Consider the following 26,211-nt stretch of genomic DNA (forward strand, 5'->3'; position numbering starts at 1 on the left):
GGGTGGCGTGCTGGGGCGTCTCTGGGCCTATGGTGCGGAGCTCTTGATGTGAGAGCCGGCCCTCCTCAGCTGCGGCTCCCTGCTCCTCTGCCCCTTGGGCTGGGGCCGGCCTGTGGTCGCTGTCAGGTAGATGGTGCATGCGGTCGGCCCGACGGAGATTCTGTCGGGCTATCTGTGTGTGCCTGTTGGTTGCTCAGGTTGGGTTTTTGGTGGTCCCCCCTCTCTTGGATCAATTTGGGCCCCACGTTTGGTGTGGGGCCCACTCCCCCCGGTCGTGCCCCCCTTTGGCGGGGGACCCCCTTGCTGCCGGTGCATTGGTGGCTCTCGGTGTCTGGGCTAGGTGGTGGGGTGCACGTCGGTCTGCCCTGGTTGCTGCCTGGCGGGGCCTGGGTGCCCTGGCTCTGTCGGGGCTCTGCTGGGGGGTGGTATGGCCTCGGGGCTTGGGGCTCGGTGTCCATGGCCAGATCTACTTGGGGGGGGCATGGGTCGCTGGCCGGGCCTGTGGGCTCGTCGCTGCAGCTTCCTGGAGGCTCTGCATTGTGGTGGCTGGGGTCACCCGGTTCTTTCCTCTGCTCCTCTCTGGGGGGGTGCGGTTCTCCCTGTTGGGAGACTCTTGGGGCTCGGGGGCGGGTCTGTGGGCCCCCGCGTTCACTATTGGGCATTCTTTTGGAGAAATCTGGTGGTGGCGGGCGTGCTTGCGCGCGTGTTTGGATTCAGGTGCTTTGACAGATGCATGCTAGGTTGGGTAGTGGTGGAAGCTAGATGATTCCTTGTGCGATGTCGAATGTTTCATGGTGATATTGTGGGTGGCATTGTGCTGTGCATGTTGTTTTGTCATGGTGGTCTCTCGTCTTATCTTCTTCTCTTTTATTATTTATTTATTCTTCTTTCTTCTCTTTCTTTAAAAAAAATAAAATAAAATAAAAAATTTAAAAAAATAATAATAATTGAGCGATGATGATAAGTTCATTGAAACACTTCACAATGTTTCTACACTTAAACTGAGCTCACAAAAACAAAAAAACAACAAAAAAAGAAGGAGACGAGTGGAAGACAGCCTTCAAGACCCCGTTAGGACATTTTGAATACCTGGTCATGCCATTTGGCCTCACCAACGCCCCAGCAGTTTTTCAGGCTTTAGTTAATGATGTTCTCCGTGATTTTCTGAACCAGTTTGTCTTTGTGTATTTGGACGACATTCTCATTTACTCCACTGACCCGGTACAACACACCCATCATGTCAGGTCAGTTTTACAAAGACTTTTCGAAAATCAACTCTATGTGAAGGCTGAAAAGTGTGAGTTCCACGTCTCCACGGTCTCATTTCTTGGTTTTATTTTTGAAGGGGGACAATATCGCACGGACCCCAACAAGGTTAAGGCAGTGGTGGATTGGCCCGTCCCGGAAAACCGTAAGCAGCTGCAACGATTCCTGGGATTCGCCAATTTCTACAGGAGGTTCATTAAGGGGTACAGCCAGGCGGCAGCCCCCCTCACTCAGCTCACCTCTACACTACGGACCTTCAGGTGGACTCCCGAAGCAGATTCAGCCTTGAACAAACTTAAGGATCTGTTCTCCTCTGCTCCTATCCTCTGCCACCCTGACCCCAAGAGACAGTTTATTTTGGAGGTGGATGCTTCCGATACAGGGGTGGGAGCTGTCCTGTCTCAGAGATGTAGAAAGGATAATAAAATACATCCCTGTGCTTTTTTTTCTAAATGTTTGTCTACGGCTGAACAGAACTATGATAAATAGAGAACTCCTGGCCGTCAAGATGGCTCTAAAAGAATGGCGACATTGGTTAGAGGGCACCGATGTTCCATTTCTCATATGGACGGATCACAAAAACTTGATTTACATTCAAAATGCTAAACGTCTTAATCCTAGACAAGCAAGATGGTCCCTATTTTTCAATCGCTTTAACTTTTCTCTCACTTACAGACCCGGCTCAAAAACTGTTAAACCAGATGCTTTGTCCCGCCAATTCTCAGCATCAGATGACGGTGAGAGGGAGGTCAGCATCATCCCTTCGTCCTGTGTGGTCGGTGCACTCTCATGGCCTATCACTGAGGAGGTCTTGGAGGCTCAAAAGGCGGAACCGGATCCCAAGACTGGCCCCAAGGACAGGATGTTCGTACCCTCAGCGGTGAAGGCCCGCATTCTCGTTTGGGTCCACACCAACAAATTGTCTTGCCATCCTGGAACCAACCGCATGATGGCTCTAATAAAGAGACACTTTTGGTGGCCCACTATGAGTCAAGATGTTAAAGAATTTGTCTCCACCTGTCAGACCTGCTGCAGAAACAAAAGTGGACATAAACCACTTGCAGGCTTGCTTCAGCCCCTCCCTACTCCTAGTCGGCCGTGGTCTCATATTTCTTTGGACTTTGTCACCGGGTTACCTCCATCAGCAGGCCACACAGTCATCCTTACTATTATCGACAGGTTCTCTAAGGCTGTTCATCTCGTTCCCCTGACCAAGCTACCCTCCGCATTAGAGACAGCCCAGTTGTTGGTACAACATGTTTTTCGTATTCATGGCATTCCTGCGGACGTGGTATCCAACAGGGGTCCACAGTTTGTTTCTCAGGTTTGGAAAGCATTTTGTAATTCTTTGGGTGCCTCGTCTAGTCTCACGTCTGGTTATCATCCCCAGTCTAATGGCCAATCAGAGAGATGCAACCAGGAGATCGAGGCTACCCTCCGGTGCATCATCCAGGAGAACCCATCTGCATGGTCTCAACACCTGGTCTGGGTAGAGTATGCCCACAACACGCATACCTCTTCTGCTACCGGGTTGTCTCCATTTGAGGCCTCCTTGGGTTATGCACCACCTCTCTTCCCCAGCCAGGAAGTTGAGGTTGCTGTACCATCGGTACAGCACCATTTCAGATGCTGTAGACACATCTGGCGTCAAACCAAGGCAGCGTTACTTTGCACCGTGGCTGTAACCAAGAGGATGGTAGATCGCCACCGTTCCAAGGCTCCATCCTACTCAGTCGGCCAGAAGGTGTGGTTGTCCACCAGGGACATTAATTTAAAGGACTATCCCAAAAAGTTGGCCCCTCGCTTCATTGGTCCTTTTCCTATTGTTAGACTCATTAATCCGTCTGCTGTCAGGTTGAGTCTTCTGGCTTCAATGCGCATCCATCCAACCATCCATGTTTCACAAATTAAACCTGTCCTAGAGAGCCCTCTGTGCCCTCCTGCCAACCTCCCTCCTCCCCCCGTCTCATCGATAATCATCCTGCATTCTCTTTTTGCAACAAACAAAAAGAAAAAAGAAAATAAACGTATTGCGGAATTAGAGAAATCTATTAAATTATTAGAAAGTTTACAAGGAGAGGAAACACAGAAAAAACTACGCAAGATAAAATTAGAACTAAATGAATGTATTGACAAAAAAAACAAATTCTTGGTACAAAGACTTCGCTTAGAACATTTTGAACACAGTAATAAATCAGGGAGCTTTTTAGCTAATCAACTCAAATTAAATAAAGAAAAAACGTCTATACAGTATATGGTATTAAAGACACAAATGGTAATATAACTTAAGACGAGGAAAAAGTTGAAATATAATTTTATCAGATAATATATTAACTTAATGAAATGTCTAGATATATGTATCCTGTTTTTGATATTTAGAATGATGTGTTAAAAACATGATCTGATTCCGTTTCCGGTAGAAAATGTAGTTTCAGCCACATGCCTACAACTCCCAACATTCACGCACCCACCATTATAGAACACAAGATGGCGAGATATTATTGGTTGAGAGCTGGGTCACACGATAAGAGTAGGACCTCCCATTCGCTGATGGTGATGATGACTCCAGGAGGTGTGGCCGAGCTCTGAAGAAGATGGGTTGTCTGCTTACGCTCTGCGCCATTGTTCGTGACCACATGGTGGAGTTACAATGGCCCAGGGCTGGTGATCTTGTATTTTACATGTAAAATAAACCTTCTGAAATGGAAGACAACTGCTCCTCCTCTCCCTGCTCCAGATCAGAACATATTCTTACAAAGTAAATAGTGTTTTTAGAGATTTCTATAAAACTCTATACACTCCGCAAATAAATCCAACAGATGAAGATATTAATCAATTCTTGGAGAGAGTAATGCTTCCAAAACTAGACAGTAGTCAATCTTCAGAACTAGACTCACCATTAACATCAGATGAGCTCCGTGAAGCCATTAAAAACATGCCTAAAAAGAAATCTCCAGGCCCAGATGGATATCCAGCAAAATTTTATAGAGTTCTGGAACATCCTGGAACCAATATTTCACAGAATGCTACATGAGTCAGGTTTGGGGTGCCGGGACGGTTGCCGGGGGCTGGGCTCTTGGGGGTACCTGGGCAGGGGGGCACTGCTTTCCCTCTGGGGAGGGCCTGGGTGGTTCTGGGGGATGTCTGCTGGTGGCTGCATGCGGGCCCTCAGGTGGTCTGTGGCGGCGGTCGTGGGTCAACGATCTGGTAGCCTGGCTGTGCTGGTGTGGGTTCGGGGTGGGCGTGGGGGCTTGGGGTTCTGGGGGCTTGTCGCCCCCGGGCTTGGGCCTGTGGGGATCGGGGATGTTGGGCTCTGGCGGGCGGGTTGCCGGGCTCTGGGCCGGATTGCGCTCTGGTGCCCGGTTCTGGGCAGGGGCCTTCGGCTCGCTGGTGGGTTGTGGGTTCATGGGCTGGGGGATTGGGTGTTTGGGGGTGTGACCAGTGGCCCCTAAGAGGGGGTAGTTTGACCCAGCCTAGGTGTCTAGTGTGCTATGTGTTTTGAGAGATGTCCGAATGAGGGTTGGTGTAGTATTTCTTCTGGGGTGGGGAGGGGGTGGATGTCCTTGGGGGCAGCCCGGGACTGTGCATGGCCGAATGGCTGGCCCCTTTCCTGTGGTGGGGGCTCGCTCCCGGTGCTTCCTGGCTCTGTCGGCGGTTGGGCGGGCGCTCTTGCCCGGGTCATCCTGGTGGGGTTTGGCTTCATCTGGTGGCGGGCTGACTGTGGTTTGTGGGGGTCCTGGCGGCCCTCGGGTGTGTGGGCTGCTGGTACTGCTTCTGGTGGCCCTTGGGGCTCTGTCCCTCTCTGGTCTGGAGCTCAGCGGGCCTGGCGGTCGGTCCAGATGGAGAGGTGTCTTGGCCTCAATCCCTGGGTGGACCTTGGGGAACTGGGGGGGGGGGGTGTTGGGTCAGTGGGGGAGCTGACTCCCTGTGGGAGCATTTGCTCTCACAGTTATTTCTCCCCATCCCTCACCATGCACCTCCACCCTCTTCATTTCAATTCCACACATTTAGGGTTGTTTGGGTTCGGGTGTGCTGCAATAATTTTACATCTCTGTTGACCATAGCCACCTGGGACTCAATTTTATTGTACACCTTAGACATTCATTCATAACATCCTCATGACATTCACATATAGGAACTTGAGGTGGGCACATGGCTATGGGTGGTGGGAAGACCTTACTCTCACCCCCTGTGCCTGTGCTCACTTACAACGGTTGCATTTAGACACTAGGGTTTGGATAGAGTTGGGGTGGAGGGGAAACTGGCATCATGCCAGCCTTTGCTCCTTCTTCTGTCCTTTTTAATGGCACTATACAACAACACACATCAACAGCACATCTAGGGGCGGGGGTGTATGTGTCGGGGTCTTATTTTTTTTTTTTCCTCCCCCCCTAGTTCCCTAACTGCCATTCCAGGGGTGGGGTCCGGGAGAAGGGCAGGCCGTCGGGTGTTGACCAGGACTATGTGGGGGTTTGGGGTCTGGGGGATTGCCGTGGGCGGTGCTGGCGCTGTGCTCTCCCTGGGGTTGTTTGGACCCACTGAGCTTGGCTCTTGGGTGCCATGGTTGGCCCGCTGGCTGGGGTGGCTGCCGGGGCCCGGCAGGCGGTCGGCTGGGGGTGTGTGCTTGGTTGTTGGCGGTGTGTGGGGGTGGTCAGTGGCGTGTCCTCTTTGGGGGGGGGGGGGGGGGTGTCCTGTCGGCTGGGCGTGGCCTGGGCCGGGTCTGGGATATTGGCTCCTCTCCGCTCGAGAATGAATGGGTCTACCTCCTGGCATGGGCTGCCCCCTGTAGAGGGCGGGTACATGTCTTGGACCTGGGGGGTATAGAGTGCGTATCGGGAATAAGAATGAAATGTATCGTTATTGTATGTCTTTGAGTGAGTGAGTGTGAGAATGAGGCTGGGACTGTGTGATTGTGTCTGTGTATGAATGGGTATTTGTTAGGCCGAGACTCGGACTGCCCCCTCTTTGATACAACTGCGGGTGCTTGGCATCGCGCCCCTATTGCGCGGGCCACTGGTGGGGTGTGCCCTTGCCTGCCGGCGCGCTTGGGGCCCTTGGAGTCGGGGGCTGGGCGCTTGGGCACTTGGGCGTGTGTCGGCTCAGCCTGGTGTCTGCCTGGTGGGGCTCGGGTCCTCTGGCCCTGTCAGGCCTTGGCCTGGGTGGTGTGGGTCCTCGGTGCCCGGGCCTCCGTGCCTGGGCCTGGACCTGCATCGGTGCGGCGGGTTCCGGCGGCGGCCTATGAGTTCGTCGCTGTTGGCCCCGGGGGGTCACTGTATGTGGTCGCTGGTGGGGATCTTCCGGCTCTCCCCTGTGGTCCGATCTGGGGGGTGGGCGAGTGGTTCGTCCTGTGTGGTGTGCCCTGGGGGCTCCGCGGTCGGGGTCCCTCCTGGGGTCTTGTGCTCTGGTCCCCCCTTTTTCGTCTGCCTCTGGTCTTGGGGGTCGGGTCTCTGCTGCTTCACAGTTACTATTAAATGTTCTATTAGAGAAGCCTTATACACTTATGCATGCTCACAACCACACACAAATAGAAGCAGGGATGCTTATGTAGGCTTTATATGTAGATATATAGATATGTATATGAATGTGCATTCATGTGTATGTATGTATGTATATAGGTGTAGGTATGGGTATGTATATTTATGGAAACTTACTGCAAAGCCATGAATATTTTAAGTTCTTTATACGTATGTATTTTGTTGCTGTGTTTTGTCATGTTCTTTGCAGGTGAACAGACAGTGGCCGGGTGTTTTGCCGTGTGCTCTATTTGTGTATATTTCTTATATTTTGGAGTCTTACTTTGTCTTTTCTTTCTTTCTATCCTATTAAAAAAAATAATCCTACACTAGATAATCACTAGAATAAATATTTCATAATAATGTGTGGAAAGGATGGCTGTAAGGGGAGAAGGGAGGCCATCTCAAAAAAAAAAAATAAGACTCAGAAACAGCAGCTTGTCCTCTCACAGAAAGCCAGCCAGGCTGAAGCTGCTACTGGAGTCCACGTGAAACTCACTTCACCTGGTGCCACATCCACCCACAGGTAAATATCACAGTAAGATGCTACATTATAAACTTGTCATGTAAGTCATGGAGACATCAAGTTACATGCACTGACTCACAAAATGTATTGATCTTCACAGAAATAATGTCAACAATAATAATAATGTCAACAACAATAATAATGTCAACAACAATAATAATAATAATGTCAATAATAATAATAATAATGTCAACAACAATAATAATAATGTCAACAGAAACAATAATAATAATGTCAATAATAATAATAATAATATCAATAATAATAATAATAATAATGTCAACAATAATAATAATAATAATGTCAACAACAATAATAATAATGTCAACAATAATAATAATAATGTCAACAATAATAATAATAATGTCAAAAACAATAATAATAACGTCAATAAGCTCAATAATTGAAACAATCTTGCTAACCATATTTTATTTAGTGGTTTTACTGGTGCACTCCCAGCTGTCCTCATTCTGCTCAGTCCTGTTGGTGGACTCTCACTCCTGCTTGAGTCACCATGATTAGTCAGTGTCTTACCTGAGAGAAGATTGGGTGAGCTAAAGGCTGGAGTCATTTTCAACTATTTTTATATGTGAATGTGAGGCCCATGTTTGTTTTGTAATTCTTAAATATTATTCATATTTATTTTTGTTTACTTAATTGCATATTTATGTTCCAGGTTGAAGGTGCAGTCCAGTCTCGTGTAGGTTCTGTTCCACTCGTGTCTCGTGCATCACAGCTCGTGGGTGAATTTCTGCTATCCTTTTGTCTTTTAGTTGACTGAACACTGGAAAGAATATTTATTTTAAGAACCATAACCATTATTGCCTCCATTAGAATAGGTTTTTAACTTAGTGTTAATAAAATGTATATTGTATCTTGGAACAGTCTCCTGTTTACTTGTAAACAAACCCAAGAGTCTTTTCTGTATAAATTATGTTCTTGGATTAAAGTCCTAAGTTTATGTTGCAGTAAGTTTATAAAATAAAAATAACATCCATACCAAGCTTGTTACATATTGTTCTTGTGTTATGTAATTAGTTATTTAAAGGTTTTGAATTATTTTAAACATTCTTCAATTAAAACACACTTGAGCAGCAAACTATACTGTTTTTATTTAATTTGTGGATTGATTCAGTTTTATTGAAAGGAAAACAAGTGTCATTTACAATATCTAGTAAAAACAACAACAACAAAACCTTAAGTATTTAACATTTTATAGCTGTACACTATAAATTGATAGTGGATTATAGATATTTTTCCCCAAAATTATGCTATTTTAAAGAAATTGGCACATTTATGTATTTTTCATGAGTAACAACTGTTTACAGTATTTACAGTATTTACAGTAATTCACAGCTTGAGACTGAATATTAAAAATATGAAGGAACAAAAGTGATTTGTACATTTTATGATTCTGACTGCGTTGATATAAACACATGGATGAAGGTGTTGAAGTAAAACACGTCAGCAGACTCCACACTTCTTCTGCAACATGGAAACAGCAGTAAGCCTTGGTTGTAGAAGCTGCACCCCTGCAGAACATCTGGACTGCTCACTGGTTCTGGCCTCTGAGAAGACGTTTCCAGTGACACTTGCAGAGACTGAAGATGTGAAGTGTGGACACAAAACATGTTGGGAAGACTGCAGCATCGGAGGAAGAGCAGGAAGTGTGGAGCCATGTGGTCCACAATGATGCTACGCAGGACTTCTCAGGTGGGCACTGGTAAAACATCTGTGAGCCCTGTGGCACAGGACCACATCTGGATATCAGCTCCAAAGTTTAGAGACCATCTAGGACAAGATTGATACGTTGTTGGGACTCCAGCTGATGTAGTTTTTCTCCTGCTGTCACCCAGTGAGATCTAAAACAGATAATACTTGTTATAACATATTTAGCTTTAAACAAGTAATAGATTGTAGTTTGAAGATGAGCTGAAACATCAGCAGAACAAAACAGACTTTGCTGCTACCACAAACAGTAACCAGTGAGCAGGAAGATGTTACTGTGAGCTCTCGGTACAGAAGTTGTCCATCGTACGTCAAAGTTCTTCAGCTGTCAGAAATGAACAGGAACTAATGAACATGAGCCGACCGGCTTTCTGACTGTTTCAAACCTGCAGTCTGTGGTTCCTCATCTTTCTTCATGGACCTGAAGCATCTAGCTCTGACAACTACCTGTCCCTCGACAATATTTGACCTGTAGTTATGCAGAAGCACAATTTGAACATCAAGCATCATAACATCTTATAACTAACACCTTGTACATTTTCTTTCACAAACTGTAATAACAAACACATATCAGAATGTTAAAATATCATTTAAAAGTTTATACCACGTCTGTCTCAAATATTCCAAATAACTTAGCACACTAAATTAGGCTTTATTACGATGTTTATGTACTTCATATGTTGTAGCTAATGGTTAGCTCGCTAAGCTACGTCTTTTCTTACCTTGATAGCTGTGGATATATTCTTCATGGAAGAACTTTTATCCTTTCTCAAGTTTATTGGTTCAAGAATTCACCGCTGCGATTTCCTCCACATCAGCGAAAGAAAAGGCTTGCACTTCCATAGACTCGCAATAACAGGAAGTGACCCAGCAGCAGGAGACGCTACTTCCGGTTGTCGTGAAAAAGGTCTAGTGGGACCCGATCACGCTGCTTGCCTTTATGATGGCTTGGTTCGTGCCTCGAGTACCCAGAATCAAATGCTTTGGGCTGAATGGATCAGATCTCGGGGATTTTACTCAGTTACGTTCCATTGGTGTCCATGTAATTTGGACATTTCGGAACCGTTTGGACCAACACAGACTCAAGGAAGATGTCATTAAGTTCTTCCTGTCCCCAAAACAACTGTGTGTTTCTCTGAATTTGGCTCCCCTGGCTGGCCATGAAGGCCATCTTATCTGAATTCACCTGGAGAACATGTGATCTGACGCTCACCACCCTCTTCCTGAGCAATTTCCAACTGATAACCAGAGGAAACCAGCTGAATAAACTTGTGTCATCATTTCAGGACTCTTGGATTCGCATAGGCGTTGTCCTTGGCCATTTCTCGACATCCGTCGAGAATGTTTATGGATCTCACCAGAGGGAACTGGTTGATTATTCCATCCTTATCCGAACTCTTACAGTGCTCTCGAGAGCGTCTATGGAAATGCTCACCGCTCTTGTCATCTCCCCCCTCTGCGGAATGTCTACGACACTATGTGCTATTTGTGCGAGGTGTTTTTTTAATATTAGTTTTTCTTCTCAGCCAAGAAGAAGGAGTCTGATAGGAATTTTTTTTGCTTCCAATTCGTACATGTATCCAGTTTCACCACTTTTTATTGTCTGTCCAAACAGATCTCACTTGCAAATGAGTCTTCTAGGCTCAATGTGATTTATCTGTCTTAATGTCCCTTTTGCACTGCCCCTACTCTGCTCAGCCTGGATTTGCACCTGCACTTTAGGACCCATTCTGAAGGCGTGTCCAGAGTCCAAGTCCTGCTAATGAGAGTTCTGCGATGAGATACTCAAAGCAGTCTGCTCCTCAGATAAATAATATTAAATTATTATTTTTATATATGAATGTTTCTGTTCAGTGCCCTGACACGACTTCTGTTGTGACATGGTGCTGTATAAATAAACTGAACTGAATTAAATCTGATGAACCAGATTCTACAAAAACATTTATATTAAAATCTAAAAAAGTTAAGTCTGGTCCTCTGGACGTTCAAAAAACAAACAGACAAAATAAAAAAATGTAGAAATGTTTCTTCTTTCATCCAAAAGACTTCTTCAGTCTGAGGAGCTGTATTCAGCTCATAGCTATTTATATAAGACTGAGCTGAATACAGCTCCTCAGACTGAAGAAGTCTTTTGGATGAAAGAAGAAACGTTTTTAGATTTTTTTTTGTTTGTTTTTTTGAATGTTCAGAGGACCAGACTTAAGTTTTTAAGATTTTTCTACCTGGATTATCGAGCATGCATCAGGATATCTATATTTAAAATTCTATATTTTTCTTCATCATTTGATGTATTTGCACTCATGGGGGCCGAGATGGTGTAAAGGCAGGGCAGCGGGCTTGGGACCCAAAAGTCCCAGGTTCGATCCCCAGTCACTGCACATCACGTGGCGTCTCTGGGCAGCACACCTCATCCCCAAAATGCCTCCCGGGCGCTTTCAATAGCTGCCCACTGCACCACCTGGTGGTGGATGGATTAAATGCAGAGACTAATTTCACCATTGTATGGAAATATACAGTGATGACATTATTATTGTGGTTTTGTTTCTTGTTTACAAATTATTTTTAGCTTTGAATTAAAGTTTATCTATGATTTAAAGCTTTAATTTAAAGTGTAATCTTGTTTTGTGATTTGTACATGTGTGGGTTAGAATAAAGTTGAACCAAGGCTGTGTCTCTTCTTTAAACATGTTGGAGGGAAATATGAGAGATTCAATAATTTTGTCTTTTTATAATTTTTCAGTTGAATTAACTTTAATTAACAGATTATTTAATAAAGTCAAAGGGAAAACAGGATTTCACGATAAAGTCGGCACCGTTTATTTATTTTTAATCTTCACTGATTAAAAAAAACTTATTTTTTACAAACCGGATTCCAAAAAAGTTGGGACACTAAACAAATTGTGAATAAAAACTGAATGCAACGATGTGGAGATGGCAAACGTCAATATTTTATTCGTAATATAACATAGATGACAGATCAAAAGTTTAATCTGAGTAAATGTAACATTTTAAAGGAAAAATATGTTGATTCAAATTTCAGTGTCAACAAATCCCAAAAAAGTTGGGACAAGTAGCAATAAGTGGCTGGAAAAAGGAAATTGAGCATATAACGAACAGCTGGAAGACCAATTAACACTAATTAGGTCAATTGACAACATGATTGGGTATAAAAAGAGCTTCTCAGAGTGTCAGTGTCTCTCAGAAGCCAAGATGGTAAGAGGATCACCAATTCCTCCATTGTTGCACAGAAAGATAGTGCAGCAATACCAGAATGGTGTTACCCAGCGTAAAATAGCAAAGACTTTTAAGTTATCATCATCAACCGTGCATAACATCATGAAAAGATTCAGAGAATCTGGAACAATCGCTGTGCGTAAGGGTCAAGGCCATAAAACTCTACTGGATGCTCGTGATCTCCGGGCCCTTAAACGTCACTGCACCTCAAACAGGAATGTCACTGTCAAGGAAATAACAGAATGGGCTCAGGAATACTTCCAGAAAGCATTGCCAGTGAACACAATCCACCGTGCCATCCGCCGTTGCCAGCTGAAACTCTACAGTGCAAAGAGGAAGCCATTTCTAAGCAAGCTCCACAAGCTCAGACGTTTGCACTGGGCCAGGGGTCATTTAAAATGGAGTGTGGCAAAATGGAAGACTGTTTTTTTTTCTTTCATTTAGCTTTTATTTATACAGGTAATCTCATTGACCCACAAGAACTCATTTTCAAGAGAGACCTGTTTAGGGAGCACATGGTGGGGGTTAAGGGCCTTGCTCATGGGCCCAGAGTGGGGCGAATGAGGGTGGGGGCAAGTGTGGATGTCTCACCTACCCCACCCACAATTTTGATGTTGTCAGGGCCAGGGAGTGAACCGGCAATCTTCAGATCACAGGCCCACCTCTCTAACCTCTGCGCCACCACTCCCCACAATGAGTCACAATGAGATGAGTCACGATTTGAAGTTCTTTATGGAGCACTGGGACGCCATGTCATCCGGACCAGAGAGGACAAGGATAGCCCAAGTTGTTATCAACGCTCCGTTCAGAAGCCTGCATCACTGATGGTATGGGGTTGCATGAGCGCTTGTGGCATGGGCAGCTTGCATGTCTGGAAAGGCACCATTAATGCAGAGAACTATGTTCAGGTTCTAGAACAACATATGCTCCCATCTAGACGTCATCTCTTTCAGGGAAGATCCTGCATTTTTCAACACGATAATGCCAGACCACATTCTGCAGCAATCACAACATCATGGCTACGTAGGAGAAGGATCCGGGTACTGAAATGGCCAGCCTGCAGTCCAGATCTTTCACCTATAGAGAACATTTGGCGCATCATAAAGAGGAAGGTGCGACAAAGAAGGCCCAAGACGATTGAACAGTTAGAGGCCTGTATTAGACATGAATGGGAGAGCATTCCTATTTCTAAACTGGAGAAACTGGTCTCCTCTGTCCCCAGACGTCTGTTGAGTGTTGGAAGAAGAAGGGGGGATGCCACACAGTGGTGAAAATGGACTTGTCCCAACTTTTTTGGGATTTGTTGACGCCATGAAATTTGGAAACAACAGATTTTTCCCTTAAAATGATACATTCTCTCAGATTAAACTTTTGATCTGTGATTTGTGTTCTATTCTGAATAAAATATTAGATGTTGGCACCTCCACATCATTGCATTCACTTTTTATTCACAATTTGTTTAGTGTCCCAACTTTTTTGGAATCCAGTTTGTATAAATAAAATGTTTTTAAAAAAACGTTTCCTCCCTCCATCCCAGTCCTCCCGCATGCCAGGGCTCGAATCCGTCCTTTGTGAGCAGCCAAGGCCGGGGCTCAGGGTCCAGCCTCGCGGGCTTCAACGTCTCGGCAGCTCGTATGATCCTCCGCAGTGACACCGCTCGCTCAAATTTTATAGTCGGTCACCAAACACAAAATACACGTGGACTTCAGAATTAAACACAGCGTTATTATTGTTTTTAAAATCTTAAAAATAGATCCAGCCGCTGCTCTGCATCCAGAGAAATTGCAAATGGCGGATCGGTGAAAAGTTTCTGAGCCAGTGACTCCTCCCCCTGACCTATCAGAGTCTTGCATTCACGTTTCGGGCCGGACTCGGCAGTGTTGTCAGGTGTACAATAATTATCGTATTTGTACAACAATTTTGCCTTCTGTACGATCAATAATCCCATAAAAGGCCAAATATACGATAATTTGATCATTCTGTGAATGAGTGGCTGTAATCAGTTGTCAGCCTCTCGCAAACAAATGTTCTAAATGTTACCTACGAGTGACGTGTATTGCGTTTGCTTCAGAACGGCCATGATTGGCTGATAGTCTGCTGCGCCCGCCCCATGAGTGAGGAAAAGAAAAAAAGGAGAAGCAGAGCCGGTCTGGAAGCGGACCCATCACTACTATAGTGCTTCAATAGATTTGTTATTCTGGTTATAACAGATGTACGATAATTTCCCTCAAAATACGATAATTTTATGTCCCTAGTACGATAATCCTACATTTCTCACCTGGCAACACTGGGACTCAGCTCAACTGAGCTCGCTCGGTCCCACCAGAGAAACAGGGATGAAAAGAGGTCCTGAGTCAGCCTGAAATCAGCTAAAAATACTAGCTAAAGTGCTGGTGCTAAAGGGTTCTTTCTGTGGCAGGCTGCCCAGAATTGGGGCTTATTAGGGGCGGTGCAAAAGGGGCATAGATAAAGGTTGACTGAATTCATAATGCAAAACCCTGACAATGTTGTCTGAGGAAAAGGGGGTGCAGCTCCTGCAGGTAAGGGGCCTTTCACTTCAGGACAAATTGCAATTGCCGATTAGTCAGTTACTGACAAGCCTACTGGACTGACAGGTCGTGTCATGTCAATTTTATTAATGTATTCCTGGCCCAGCAAAGGAGAAAAGCCCCCTCTCCTTTCTCAACCTGTGTGTTAGACCTCAGGAGAAGCTACATGTACTGCGCCTGGCAGAGGGCGTCCACTTCCCTCTTCACAAGTCGGCGATAGGAAACCGATACGTAGGCCACAGTATTTATGTCTATGATGTAAGCTAAACAGGCTAAAATAAATTATGTGTTTTATTATTTTGAGGGTGGGCACTCGTGCCACCCTTGATGAGATACCGCCCTGGGCAGCTGCCTATATCGCTCATCTCAGAAACCACTATTGTCTGTTAAAGGTGTTCTTTTCCTATGTCAATGAGCTACTCAGGGTGTGGGATTGTCAAGACTAATCTGCTGGCCTAAGATAATTTTTGACAGTTTGGCATTTCACAGTGTACTGAAAGTAAATTTGTTTTATAACGTGAACAATCTTACGTTTAACTGGATTTGAAGCCAGATCTCTTTTGGACAAAATTAGACACTTTTTATTATTGAATTTAGTGCCCTGAATTGAATTGGTGCTATGTAAACTGGATTGAACTTAACTTGAGGTTAGACTTGTCATTTTAGAATCTTGCAGTGACTGACTCAATCCTATTTGTGTCATTATTAAACATTAGAGCTGAAAGAGGGTGAACTTTCTATTTTACCACCAGCAGCATGGTGGCTCAGTTGGTAGAACTGCGGTCTCTCAGCGAGGTCACCGGACCGAACCCCGGGGGCCTCTCTGTGCATGTGTGGGTATCTCCGGTCTGTGGGAGGAAACTGGAGAAATGCTCTCTTCTCAGCCAAGAAGAAAAAGTCTGATAAGAATTTATTCACCTCCAATTCCTACGTGTCCAGTTTCATTACTTTCTGTCTGTCTTAACAGGTCTCACTTGTAAATGAGTCTTATATGCTCAATGTGACTTATCTGTCTAAATAAAGGTTGAATGAATAAAAAAAGACCAAAAACACGCATGTTAGGCTGATTGGTAACTCTAAATTGTCCCTAGGTGAGAGAGAGAGAGGGTTGTTCGTCTCTGTGTCCCTGCGATGGACTGGAGACCTGTCCAGGGTGTCACCCGCCTCTCGCACAGTGATAGCTGCACATGGGCACCAGCAAGCGGGTAAAGACAATGATTGGATGTTTTACCACCTTTGTGCATTTACACTCTTTGGCCCTTTGTTAGGCTGCAACAACCTCGTTAAAGGAGTACGACCCTAAAGTTCTGGTTTAGAACAACTACATGCAAGTAAAATAAAAATAAAATCTGTACGCCTTTTTATAACGGTTTATTGTTGTCACTGTTGTCATCATTCTTTGTTAAATCAGGTCTCTCTTGTAAATGAGTCCTGGAGGCTCAATGGGATTAAGCTGTCTAAATAAAGGTTGAATGAAAAATAACTAAAAAGCCAAAAGAAGGTTTGGAGGGTTTTATTCATTTTAGAGTGAAGTTATGTTAGTGAAATTATATTCTTAGTAAATGAAAAATAACTTGATAAAAATGTATTTTAATCATTTTAAATACATGACATTAACATAACAAAAGTGGACTTTAAACTTTCTGGGTTTTAAATCTACACATTTGGACAATTTAAATGTCATAAGACGTCCACAAGCCTAGACACTGCTCACATGTTGAGACAGAGAATGCAGAAAGGACACGTTCAGATCTAAAGTGAAGTCCATCAATCTGTCCTCTCAGCTTCACTTCTCCATTTTTGCCTCTTTAGGGTCTTGCCTATGCTCGTCAGCATCCACCTCTGCCTTCCTCTTCCTCAGACCCTTCATCTTCCGTGTTTGCAGCTTTGACAAATCCTGCTTTTGCATGTGCACCCGTCCAAACGTGGTACCAAAGGCATCATGGGAAATATTTTTCTTCTTCTTTGGCTGCAGCAGTGGGAGGAAAAAAATACAGTTTTGAGATTATTGTTGTCTAAACAAGAACAAAGCTGACTTGAGGATGAAAACAGGTGTGTATAATTTTTAAATTATACATACATTTTGAAATACAGGTATACATGTACATTCTTTAAATTATTATTTTTTTTTTTAATGGAGCCTGCCGTCGAACATCCAGGAATAAACTTTTCCAGGGAGGGGGAGAATTGTGATCCCACAATAAATGGAACACGCTCTTCAGTCCCTCTTTTTAAAAATGGGAACCACCACCCCATCTGCCACTGTGGTTCTCCCAGTCCTCCATTCGACTTTGAAGAGATGTGTCTACTACAGGTGCTGCTCATAAAATTAGAACATCATGAAAAAGTTGATTTATTTCAGTAATTCCATTCAGAACGTGAAACTTGTAGATTATATTCTTTCATTACACACAGACTGATATATTTCAAATGTTTATTTCTTTTAATGTTGATGATTATAACTGACAACTAATGAAAACTACAAATTCAGTATCTCAGAAAATTAGAATATTACTTAAGACCAATTAAAAAGGATTTTTAGAAATGTTGTCCAACTGAAAAGTCTGAAGATGAAAAGTAAGAGCATGTACAGCATCAATACTTAGTTGTTGCTCCTTTTGTCTGCAGTGTGACATGGAGTGGATCAGTCTGTGTCACTGCTCAGTGGTTATGGGGTTACGGTCAGGTGAGTTTGCTGGTCAATTAAGAACATGGACACCATGGTCCTTAAACCAGGTACTGGTATCTTAGGCACTGTGTGCAGGTGCCAAGTCCTGTTGGAAAATGAAATCTCCATAAAGTTGGTCAGCAGCAGGAAGCAAGAAGTCTCTAAAACTTCCTGGTAGATGCTGCGTTGACCTTGGACCTTAGAAAACACAGTGGACCAACACCAGCAGACGACATGGCCCCAAACCATCTCTGACTGTGGAAACTTGACACTGGACCTCAAGCAACATGGATTCTGTGCCTCTCCTCTCTTCCTCCAGACTCTGGGACCTTGATTTACAAAGGAAATGCAAAATTTACTTTCATCAGAGAACAGAACTTTGGACCACCCAGCAGCAGTTCAGTCCTTTTTGTCTTTAGCCCAGGCGAGACACTTCTGATGCTGTCTCTTGTTCAAGAGTGGATTGACACAAAGAATGCGACAGCTGAACCCCATGTCTTACATACGTCTGTGCGTGGTGGTTCTTGAAGCACTGACTCCAGCTGCAGTCCACTCTTTGTGAATCTCCCCCACATTTTGGAATGGGTTTTGTTTCATAATCCTCTCCAGGGTGCAGTTATCTCTAATGCTTGTAAACTTTTCCTTCCCTCCACCTCTCTATTAATGTGCTTGGACACAGAACTCTATGAACAGCCAGCCTCTTTAGCAATGACCTTTTGTGTCTTGTCCTCCTTGTGCAAGGTGTCAATGGTCGTCTTTTGGACAACTGTCCAGTCAGCAGTCTTCCCCATGATTGTGTAGCTACAGAACTAGACTGAGACCATTTAAAGGTCTTTGCAGGTGTTTTGAGTTAATCAGCTGATCAGAGTGTGGCACCAGGTGTCTTCAATACTGAACCTGTTCACAATATTCTGAGATACTGAATTTAGGGTTTTCATTAGTTGTCAGATATAATCATCAACATTAAAAGAAATAAACATTTGAAATATATCAGTCTGTGTGTAGTGAATGAATATAATCTACGTTTCACTTTTTGAATGGAATTACTGAAATAAATCAACTTTTTCTTGATATTCTAATTTTATGAGCAGCACCTGTATGGCAGCCCCATAACATTCACTTCACCACTCGCTCCCCACGAGATCGGATGCTTCTCTCCCTCCCTCCCTCCCTCTCCACTTTGCTTTGCTGCTCTGTCTGTCTGTGAAATTGCTGTGAGACTCTCTTGCATCTTCCGAACTATAATTATGGACTTGTTTTGACCAGTTGGTCCCTCATCTCAATTTACAACATTTCTTGAAGAAAAGACAGGCTTTAGGCGAGCAGATTTACCCTGTTGGCACGCACGCAGCTGGATATCTCATCGACTGGAAAACTTGATGATGTGTCTATCTCTGCTGCCATCTGTGGATTTTAAGGACTCATATTTAATTGGATTTATGATAACTGGTTCCTGCTTTTTGGATTCAGCTGGTGCTGGTTTTATGTACAATCAAGGAGGTCGTCAGCAGCAAATTTGGACCCGATCACGCTGCTTGCCTTTATGATGGCTTGGTTCATGTCTGGAGTACCCAGACTCAAATGCTTTGGGCTGAATGGATCAAAATGCCTGTCCCCAAAACAACTGTGTGTTTATCTAAATTTTGGTCACCTTGGCTGTCCTTGAAGGCCATCTTATCTGAATTCACCTGGAGAACATGTGATCTGACGCTCACCACCCACTCCCTGAGGAATTTCCAACTGATAACCAGATGAATCCCCGCTGAAAAAACTTTGTCATTATTTCAGGACTCTGGATTCTTATAGAGGTTATCCTTGGCCATTTCTCGACATACCTCGAGAACGTTTATGGATCTCAATGGAGGACATTGACTGATTACAGTGACCTCGAGAGCGTCTATAAGCGTTGTTGACCGCTCTCGTCTCCGATTGCAGAATGTCTACGTAAATATGTGCTTGTTTGTGTGAGGTGTTTTTTCAATATTAGAGGTTTTTTATCAGCCAAGAAAAAAGTCTGAAAGGAATTTTTTTTCGCCTCTAATTCTTACATGTGTCCAGTTAGCCACTGTTTTTGTCTGTCCAAACAGGTCTCACTTGTAAATGAGTCTTCGAGGCTCAATGTGATTTATCTGTTTAAATAAAGTTTGAATGAATAACATTCAGTTTTCAGCATCTTGGGACGAATCTCATCCACCCCTGGCGTCCTGCCACTGAGGAGTTTTTTGACTATGTCGATGTCCTCTGCCATAGTATCTAAAAAAGTTAAATCTGGTCCTCTGGACATTCAAAAAAATAAATTAATTGAAATAAAAAAAAAATCTAGAAACGTTTTGTCTTTCATCCAAGAGACTTCCTCAGTCTGAGGTGCTGTTTTCAGCTCAGTCTCTTAAATAGCACCTTCTCAGAGTGGATCAACCAGTTTTGCTGCTGACAACCAAAACCAGCTGCTCACATGCTCAAGAAGGACCATCAGCCTAACAATGGATCATTAGCACCTGATGGCTGTTTACTGTTCACAGAGGGCTGAGTGATACTAGCAATCACAGCATTGTAAGAGGGGGACAGTTGAACCCGGAGGCTCCACCCCTGTTTAATGATGGACGATTTCTTTTCACAAAGATGGCCTCCTTTACTCCTCTCTCAAACCATCGTTCCTCTCTGTCCAGGATGTGAACATCTTCATCCCTGAAAGAGTGACCTCTGGCCTGGAGATGAGTGTAGACCTCAGAGTCCTGGCCTGATGATGTTGATCTTCTGTGCTGGTCCATCCTTTTGGCCAGTGGCTGTCTAGTTTCCCAGATGTAAGACTGATCACCCTCCTGACACTGAACAGCATACACAATATTACTCTCTTTGTGTCGGGGGACTGGATCTTTGGGATGAACCAGTCTTTAATGTATTTTGGGGTTTAAAAGCCACTGGGACGTTGTGTTTAGAAAATAAATGTCTCAGTTTCTCTGATACCCCCTCAACATATGGAATGACCACTGGTCTGGGTCTGGGTTCCTCCTTTTCACCTGATGGCTGACTGGAGTCCCGTTTGGGTTTCTTCTTTCAGGAAGGCCCAGTTAGGATATCCACATTGCTCTAGAGCCTGTCTTGTGTAGGATTTCTCCTTCTGCCTGGCTCCCGAGTTAGTGGGGATGCTGTCTGCTCAGTGGTACAGAGTCCTGATGACTCCTAACTTGTGCTCCAAAGGGTGATGGGAGTCAAACTGCAAATACTGGTCTGTGTGGGTGGGTTTGCAGTACACCTCAGTTTGCAAATGTCCTCTATCAGAGATTGAGACTTCACAGTCCAAGAAAGCCAGCCTGCCATTTATTACATCTTCTCTGCCATAGTAATGGACTTGTCTTCCATCCAAGTTCTCAGATTTTGTCTCCTCAAAGGTGGACATGGTGGGTGGATTAAAGTGATCCTCGAATAGCTCTTTCCACTGCTCAACAATATCCTCAGTCTGGGACAGCAGTCTTCAGCCAGAACCAAACACAGCCTGGGAAGGGGCCTCCTTTTCTTTTATGAGTCACCAAACATTTTGCCAAAACTTCCCTAGGCTGACTAAAAGTCCTTCTCCATGGCCTTCCCAAATTCCTTCCATGCCCGAGTTTTTGCATCAACAACCACCAAATCTGCTGTCCTTCTGGCCACCCTGTACCCATCAGCCGCTTCACAAGTCCTCCATTCTTTGGTTGCCGTACAGACAGGCACAAATGACCTTCATTTCACTGTTCCTGGAAGCTGCATCTGCAATGGAGGCCCTGAACATGGCCCATTTAGATTCCATGTCTCCCACCTCCCCAGGGCCACATGAAAAACTCTTCCGGAGGTGTTGGTTAATAGTCGCTTGGACTGGTGGCTCCACCCGAAGTCCCCAGTTCACACTTTCAATATGTTTTGGTTTACCAGGTCTGTCTGGCAAGCTACTCCGCTACCGGATCCAACTCACCACCAGGTTATGATCAGTTAAAAGCTCTGCCCCTGTCTTGATTCGAGTGTCCAAGACACAGGGCCGCAGGTTCGATGCCACAATTACAAAATCAATCATCGACCTTTGGCCTAAGGTGGTCTGGTACCAGGTATACTTATGAACCACCCTATGCTCAAACATGGTGTTTGTTATGAACATTTTAATAACCAACTGTACAGATCAGCTTAAGGAGAACTAGCTAAAAGTTCTGGAATAGTACAGTCAAAGCCCAGACCTCAGTCTAACTGAGAATCTTTGATTTAATTCAAAGACTGCTGTAAGGGGATAAATATTTTTGCAACCTACTGTATGTTGTACTACAAGCTGTTAGTGCTCAGGGGTTTGAAACATGTTTTAAACGATTTACAGCAGTTTTGAGTTTAGGACGTTTGAGGAGCTGAACTGCTGTATCTTCCACAGTTGTTTTATAATTCTTTCACTGACAGAGAAACTCAAACAATTGTATCTTTGAACTATTGCATGATTATTTTTGAAAGATAGTTGAATGGCTTCTGATTTAAATATTATATATTTCCATTGTTTTCCTATGTCATTTTGCTAATAAACTTGTTGCTCTACTCAGTTACTTTGAATGTTTTCAGATCAACCAGCAACATGTGAATCTGAAAAAGATACCCGAGTCCCACCAAGGGAGGCTGACATGCAAGTTCTTTACCTTCAGGGCTTTGGGCTGTTTATGAGCCAGCTTATACAAGTCATCTGATGCCAGGTGGGTTCTTCTCATGACAAAGTCAAAGGATGGCCCGATCTCTTCCAGCTCGATCCTTGGTGTGCGGCAGCCAGACTTCTTCAACAGACACCTGTTTATACATCCAACACAATTCTACTGTAGATAAAGCAAACATGAAGGTGCCTACTAAACGCTAACCATCTGAATCTCTCTAAAAGCAGTTTTAGTTTCCATGCCTATAGCTGCGCAGATAGATCTTTCCTTCCTGGGCAGTGAAGTGCAGGACATGCTCCAAACCTGCGAGACGCACTGCAGACACAGTGGGACCTCTGAAAAAGTCTAAGACACAGGGAGAAGATCCGTGATCTGTTATAAGAAGAATGACTACATGTCAAGAACCCCTGTACTTAGTCTGCATTGTGAATGTGTACCTATAAGTAGGCTCTTCATCCGCTTGTACTCGTTGTCTGTATCAAAAGCTTCTCCTGCAAACACAAGCATCGGTTTGGTTCCTTCAGGACACTTGCTGGCCTGCAACAGAAAATTAAGACCCTATATGTTTATAAATCTGTCACCCGCAATAACAATGACTGAAGCTTAGTTTGTAATCACTAAGTACATAAGTTGCACAAATGAAGTTTGCTTGTCTGAAGCCAGAACTTTCCAGAAAGAAAAAAAAAAACATTAGTAAAGCTTGGTTACCTATCATTTTCTGTTAAGCTTCCTTTAACTTAAGCCCAAAGCCAGCTTCTCAAGTGACTGAAAGAGCAAGTGACTACCAGTAGTTGATGAACAGCACTTCTGAGTGTCTCCAAAATGTCTCATGTCTCAAAGAATCATCCATCTTTATCACAGCTGATTACACCCCAAGCGTGGCAAAGGTATGAGCGGCATTCACGGAGATGAGACGACTCTTTTGAAACTGAGCAGGCATCCAGTATGGTCTTGTTTTTCCTACACGGCTTCACAACACGCAAGAAGGGATGGACAAGGGGTTTGTCGACTCCGATAAAGCTATGGAATATGCCAAAATGTCTCAAATCATTCATGGGTGCTTTTATTTTCTTCACATGAGTCAGGATCTTGCTGCCTAATTTCTGAGCACGTTCAAAAAATACTACTTAATAAATTTTCTGTCAAAATAGAGTTGTCGTGGTTGTTTCAAAGCATGATGTAGCTGAATTTTATGACTAATTGCACACATTTACTTTTTGCTACTGTTTGAAAACTTGTGCATATCTGTAACTTGACCTGTATGCATTAGGGCTCCTGCGATTATTTGGCATCAGTGCCGTCGTTATGATAGTTGACATAAATAATGTTTTTAATGAATTTATCCACATTTCTAATGGTTTTAGTAACAAATAACAGTATTTTTCTTTTCAAAGGAGTCTAAAGTATAGGTGTGTTTTAAGCTAGACAACAAAAAAGGTAGTTTCAAACTTTCAGTGGATGTGTGTGTTGTCATTTTAAAAGCAGCAGCAGAAGAGAGATGCACTGAAGAGGTATGAGATGGCACAAGTAAACACAAAACACCAAAAGTTTTATTCAAGCTGCTAAATGAACTCTACAAAGTTGTTCCAATTGTCTGTCTGACACATTGCCAGCTGTTATTTTAAACTAGAGCCTGACAGGTTGGGGCACAAGATGGCCACAGGGCATTAAGCAGCATTGTGCAAGGCTCCCATCAGCCCTCCTTGAAAAACTGCCTTTTATAATTTTATTTTTGCCACCTCCGCTTTGGATTCTTCCTCTGAGATCGGCATCGTTTTAGAATTGATTCAATGGAGCTGTAATATGACCTCTAAATTAAACAAAACTAAAACGGCTGGGTCTATGCCCACTAGGGCTGCTGGCACAGTTGCAGCCTTGGACCGTGGTGCTGCACCAGGCTCTGGCGAGGTAGTCAAGTCGGCTCTGAAGTCAGACATTCTGGTTTCAATTAAATCTGAAGTCACAGCAATAATTAGGATGGAGATGAAAGCTGCTCTGATGGATGTTTTTAACTTTATAAAGCGCGAACTCCGGGCGGTCAGGGAGGAAGATACCAATAGCACCACAGACCTCAGAGCAGTTTGACCAAGTGAGGCTAAGTGTAAAAGAGGCTAAAAGTGGGCAGCCTAGATGCTCAGATGCAGTGGAGGCTCTGCGTGGAACCGTGGTAGAATTGGAAAACAAGGTTGATGGGCTGAGAAAAAGGTTTGAAGCCATGAAAGGGAATGTGAGACGGAACAATACTAGGATCATTGGCGTTCCTGAATCTCCAGAGTCGTGCACCCCACAGCATAGCGATGCTAACGGAGGTGTTGCAGCTGGGCAAGTTGCCGCTGATTTGACCGAGCGCACCGGACGATGGGTAGGAGAGGTTCGGATGATAAATCAAGAGTTATCTTGGCCAGGCTACATTATTATCAAAATTGTATGGAGATATTATAATGTGCACGCAGCGGTGACCCGATCCATTTCAAAGAATCATCCATCTTTATCACAGCTGATTACACCCCAAGCGTGGCAAAGGTATGAGCGGCATTCACGGAGATGAGACGACTCGTTTGAAACTGAGCAGGCATCCAGTATGGTCTTATTTTTCCTACACGGCTTCACAACACGCAAGAAGGGATGGATAAGGGGTTTGTCGACTCCGATAAAGCTATGGAATATGCCAGGACGAATGTCATTCCAGCAATGGGTGGCAAGGATAGAAAGAAACTAAGATCAGCCTCCCTCAACCAGCATTCTTCTTAAGCTTGTGTTTGACTCAATATTTGGCTGTTAGGTCCTTTAATGACAGTATGTAAAACATTTTATTTGTATTGGAGAGTGACTGTTAACGCTCTGAACTGATTAAAGTAAAATCAGGTATATAGTATGCACCCTAACGGGAGTAGTGGAGCACAGGTTAGAAAAGGTGGGCCTGTGATCGGAAGATCACCGGTTCAACTCCCGGTACCAACAACATCAAAATGTGGGTGGGATAGGTGAAGCACCCACACCTGCCTCCACCCTCATTTGCCCCACTCTAGGCCCTTGAGCAAGGCCCTTAACCCCCACCATCTGCTCCCCCGGATGCCCTAGATAGCAGCTCTAGCTCAGTGGTCTGTGGTTGTGTCAAAAAGGGCATCTGGCGTAAAAAAAAATTGTCAAGTCTTCACACGACTGTGGTGACCCCTGAAGAAGAGAGCAGCAGGGGAAAAAAAAGTATGCACCCTAACATTAGAGCGCTTTTCTTTTTTTTTTTCTCCTTTTAAGTACACGTTTGATATTTACGGTAATATTTGCATATTTTGTTGTTTCTTTTTAGTTTTTATTATTAATCATATCATATTATGAACCTCTGAAAAGAGGTCCAGGAAGTGGTTACAAGAAGAAATTGATAGATTGCCTGAAAATTTTGGAGCAGGACAAGGCTATTGACCGTATTCTGTACCACAGACTGTACCCAGGGGAGGCCACACCTAGTCTGTATGGTTTACCTAAAATCCACAAACAAGGTGTACCTTTAAGACCAATTGTTAGCATGATTAACTCTGTCACTTACAATGTTTCCAAATATCTGGCATCTGTACTCATCCCTTTAGTTGGCAGCTCAGAACACCACATACAGAACACCATGGACTTTGTGGATAAGGTGAGGGATGTCATCATGGAGACTGATGAAACAATGGTCTCTTTTGATGTCACATCACTCTTTACGTGCATTCCTGTTGATGATGCAGTAGAGGTGGTCAGTTTAAAATTAAAATCAGACACCACTCTGAGCAGCAGGACCACACTTTCCACAGAGCAACTGTGTCAACTCTTGAAACTGTGCCTGCAGTCAACCTACTTCACATATGGGGAGCAATATTATAGGCAGAAACATGGGTGTGCTATGGGGTCTCCAGTTTCTCCTATTGTGGCCAACCTGTACATGGAGGAGGTAGAAAAGAGAGCCTTGACGTCCTTTTCAGGGACACCACCAAGTCATTGGTTCAGGTATGTTGACGACACCTGGGTTAAAATTAAATCTCAGGAAGTCCAACATTTTACTGACCACATCAACTCTGTGGATAAATACATCAAGTTCACA

The 26,211-nt window shown here is 44.1% G+C and overlaps 1 protein-coding gene across 1 annotated transcript in view; it reads right to left on the reverse strand.

Moving 5' to 3' along the window:
• Nucleotides 1-16,332: 16,332 nt before the first annotated feature.
• The window catches only part of rpf2 (ribosome production factor 2 homolog), a 72,243-nt gene continuing 62,364 nt past the window's right edge, over nt 16,333-26,211 (reverse strand). The window contains exons 7-10 of the mRNA XM_037685690.1: nt 22,574-22,673; nt 22,379-22,481; nt 22,128-22,272; nt 16,333-16,785 (exon numbers count right to left, since the gene is read on the reverse strand). Coding sequence (XP_037541618.1) covers nt 16,603-16,785; nt 22,128-22,272; nt 22,379-22,481; nt 22,574-22,673 — 531 coding nt within the window. The 3' untranslated portion in view covers nt 16,333-16,602. The remainder of the gene's footprint in view (nt 16,786-22,127; nt 22,273-22,378; nt 22,482-22,573; nt 22,674-26,211) is intronic.

Source organism: Nematolebias whitei, chromosome 12 (assembly GCF_014905685.2).
Source record: "Nematolebias whitei isolate Nwh7 chromosome 12, NemWhi1, whole genome shotgun sequence".
Taxonomy (NCBI): Eukaryota; Metazoa; Chordata; class Actinopteri; order Cyprinodontiformes; family Rivulidae; genus Nematolebias; species Nematolebias whitei.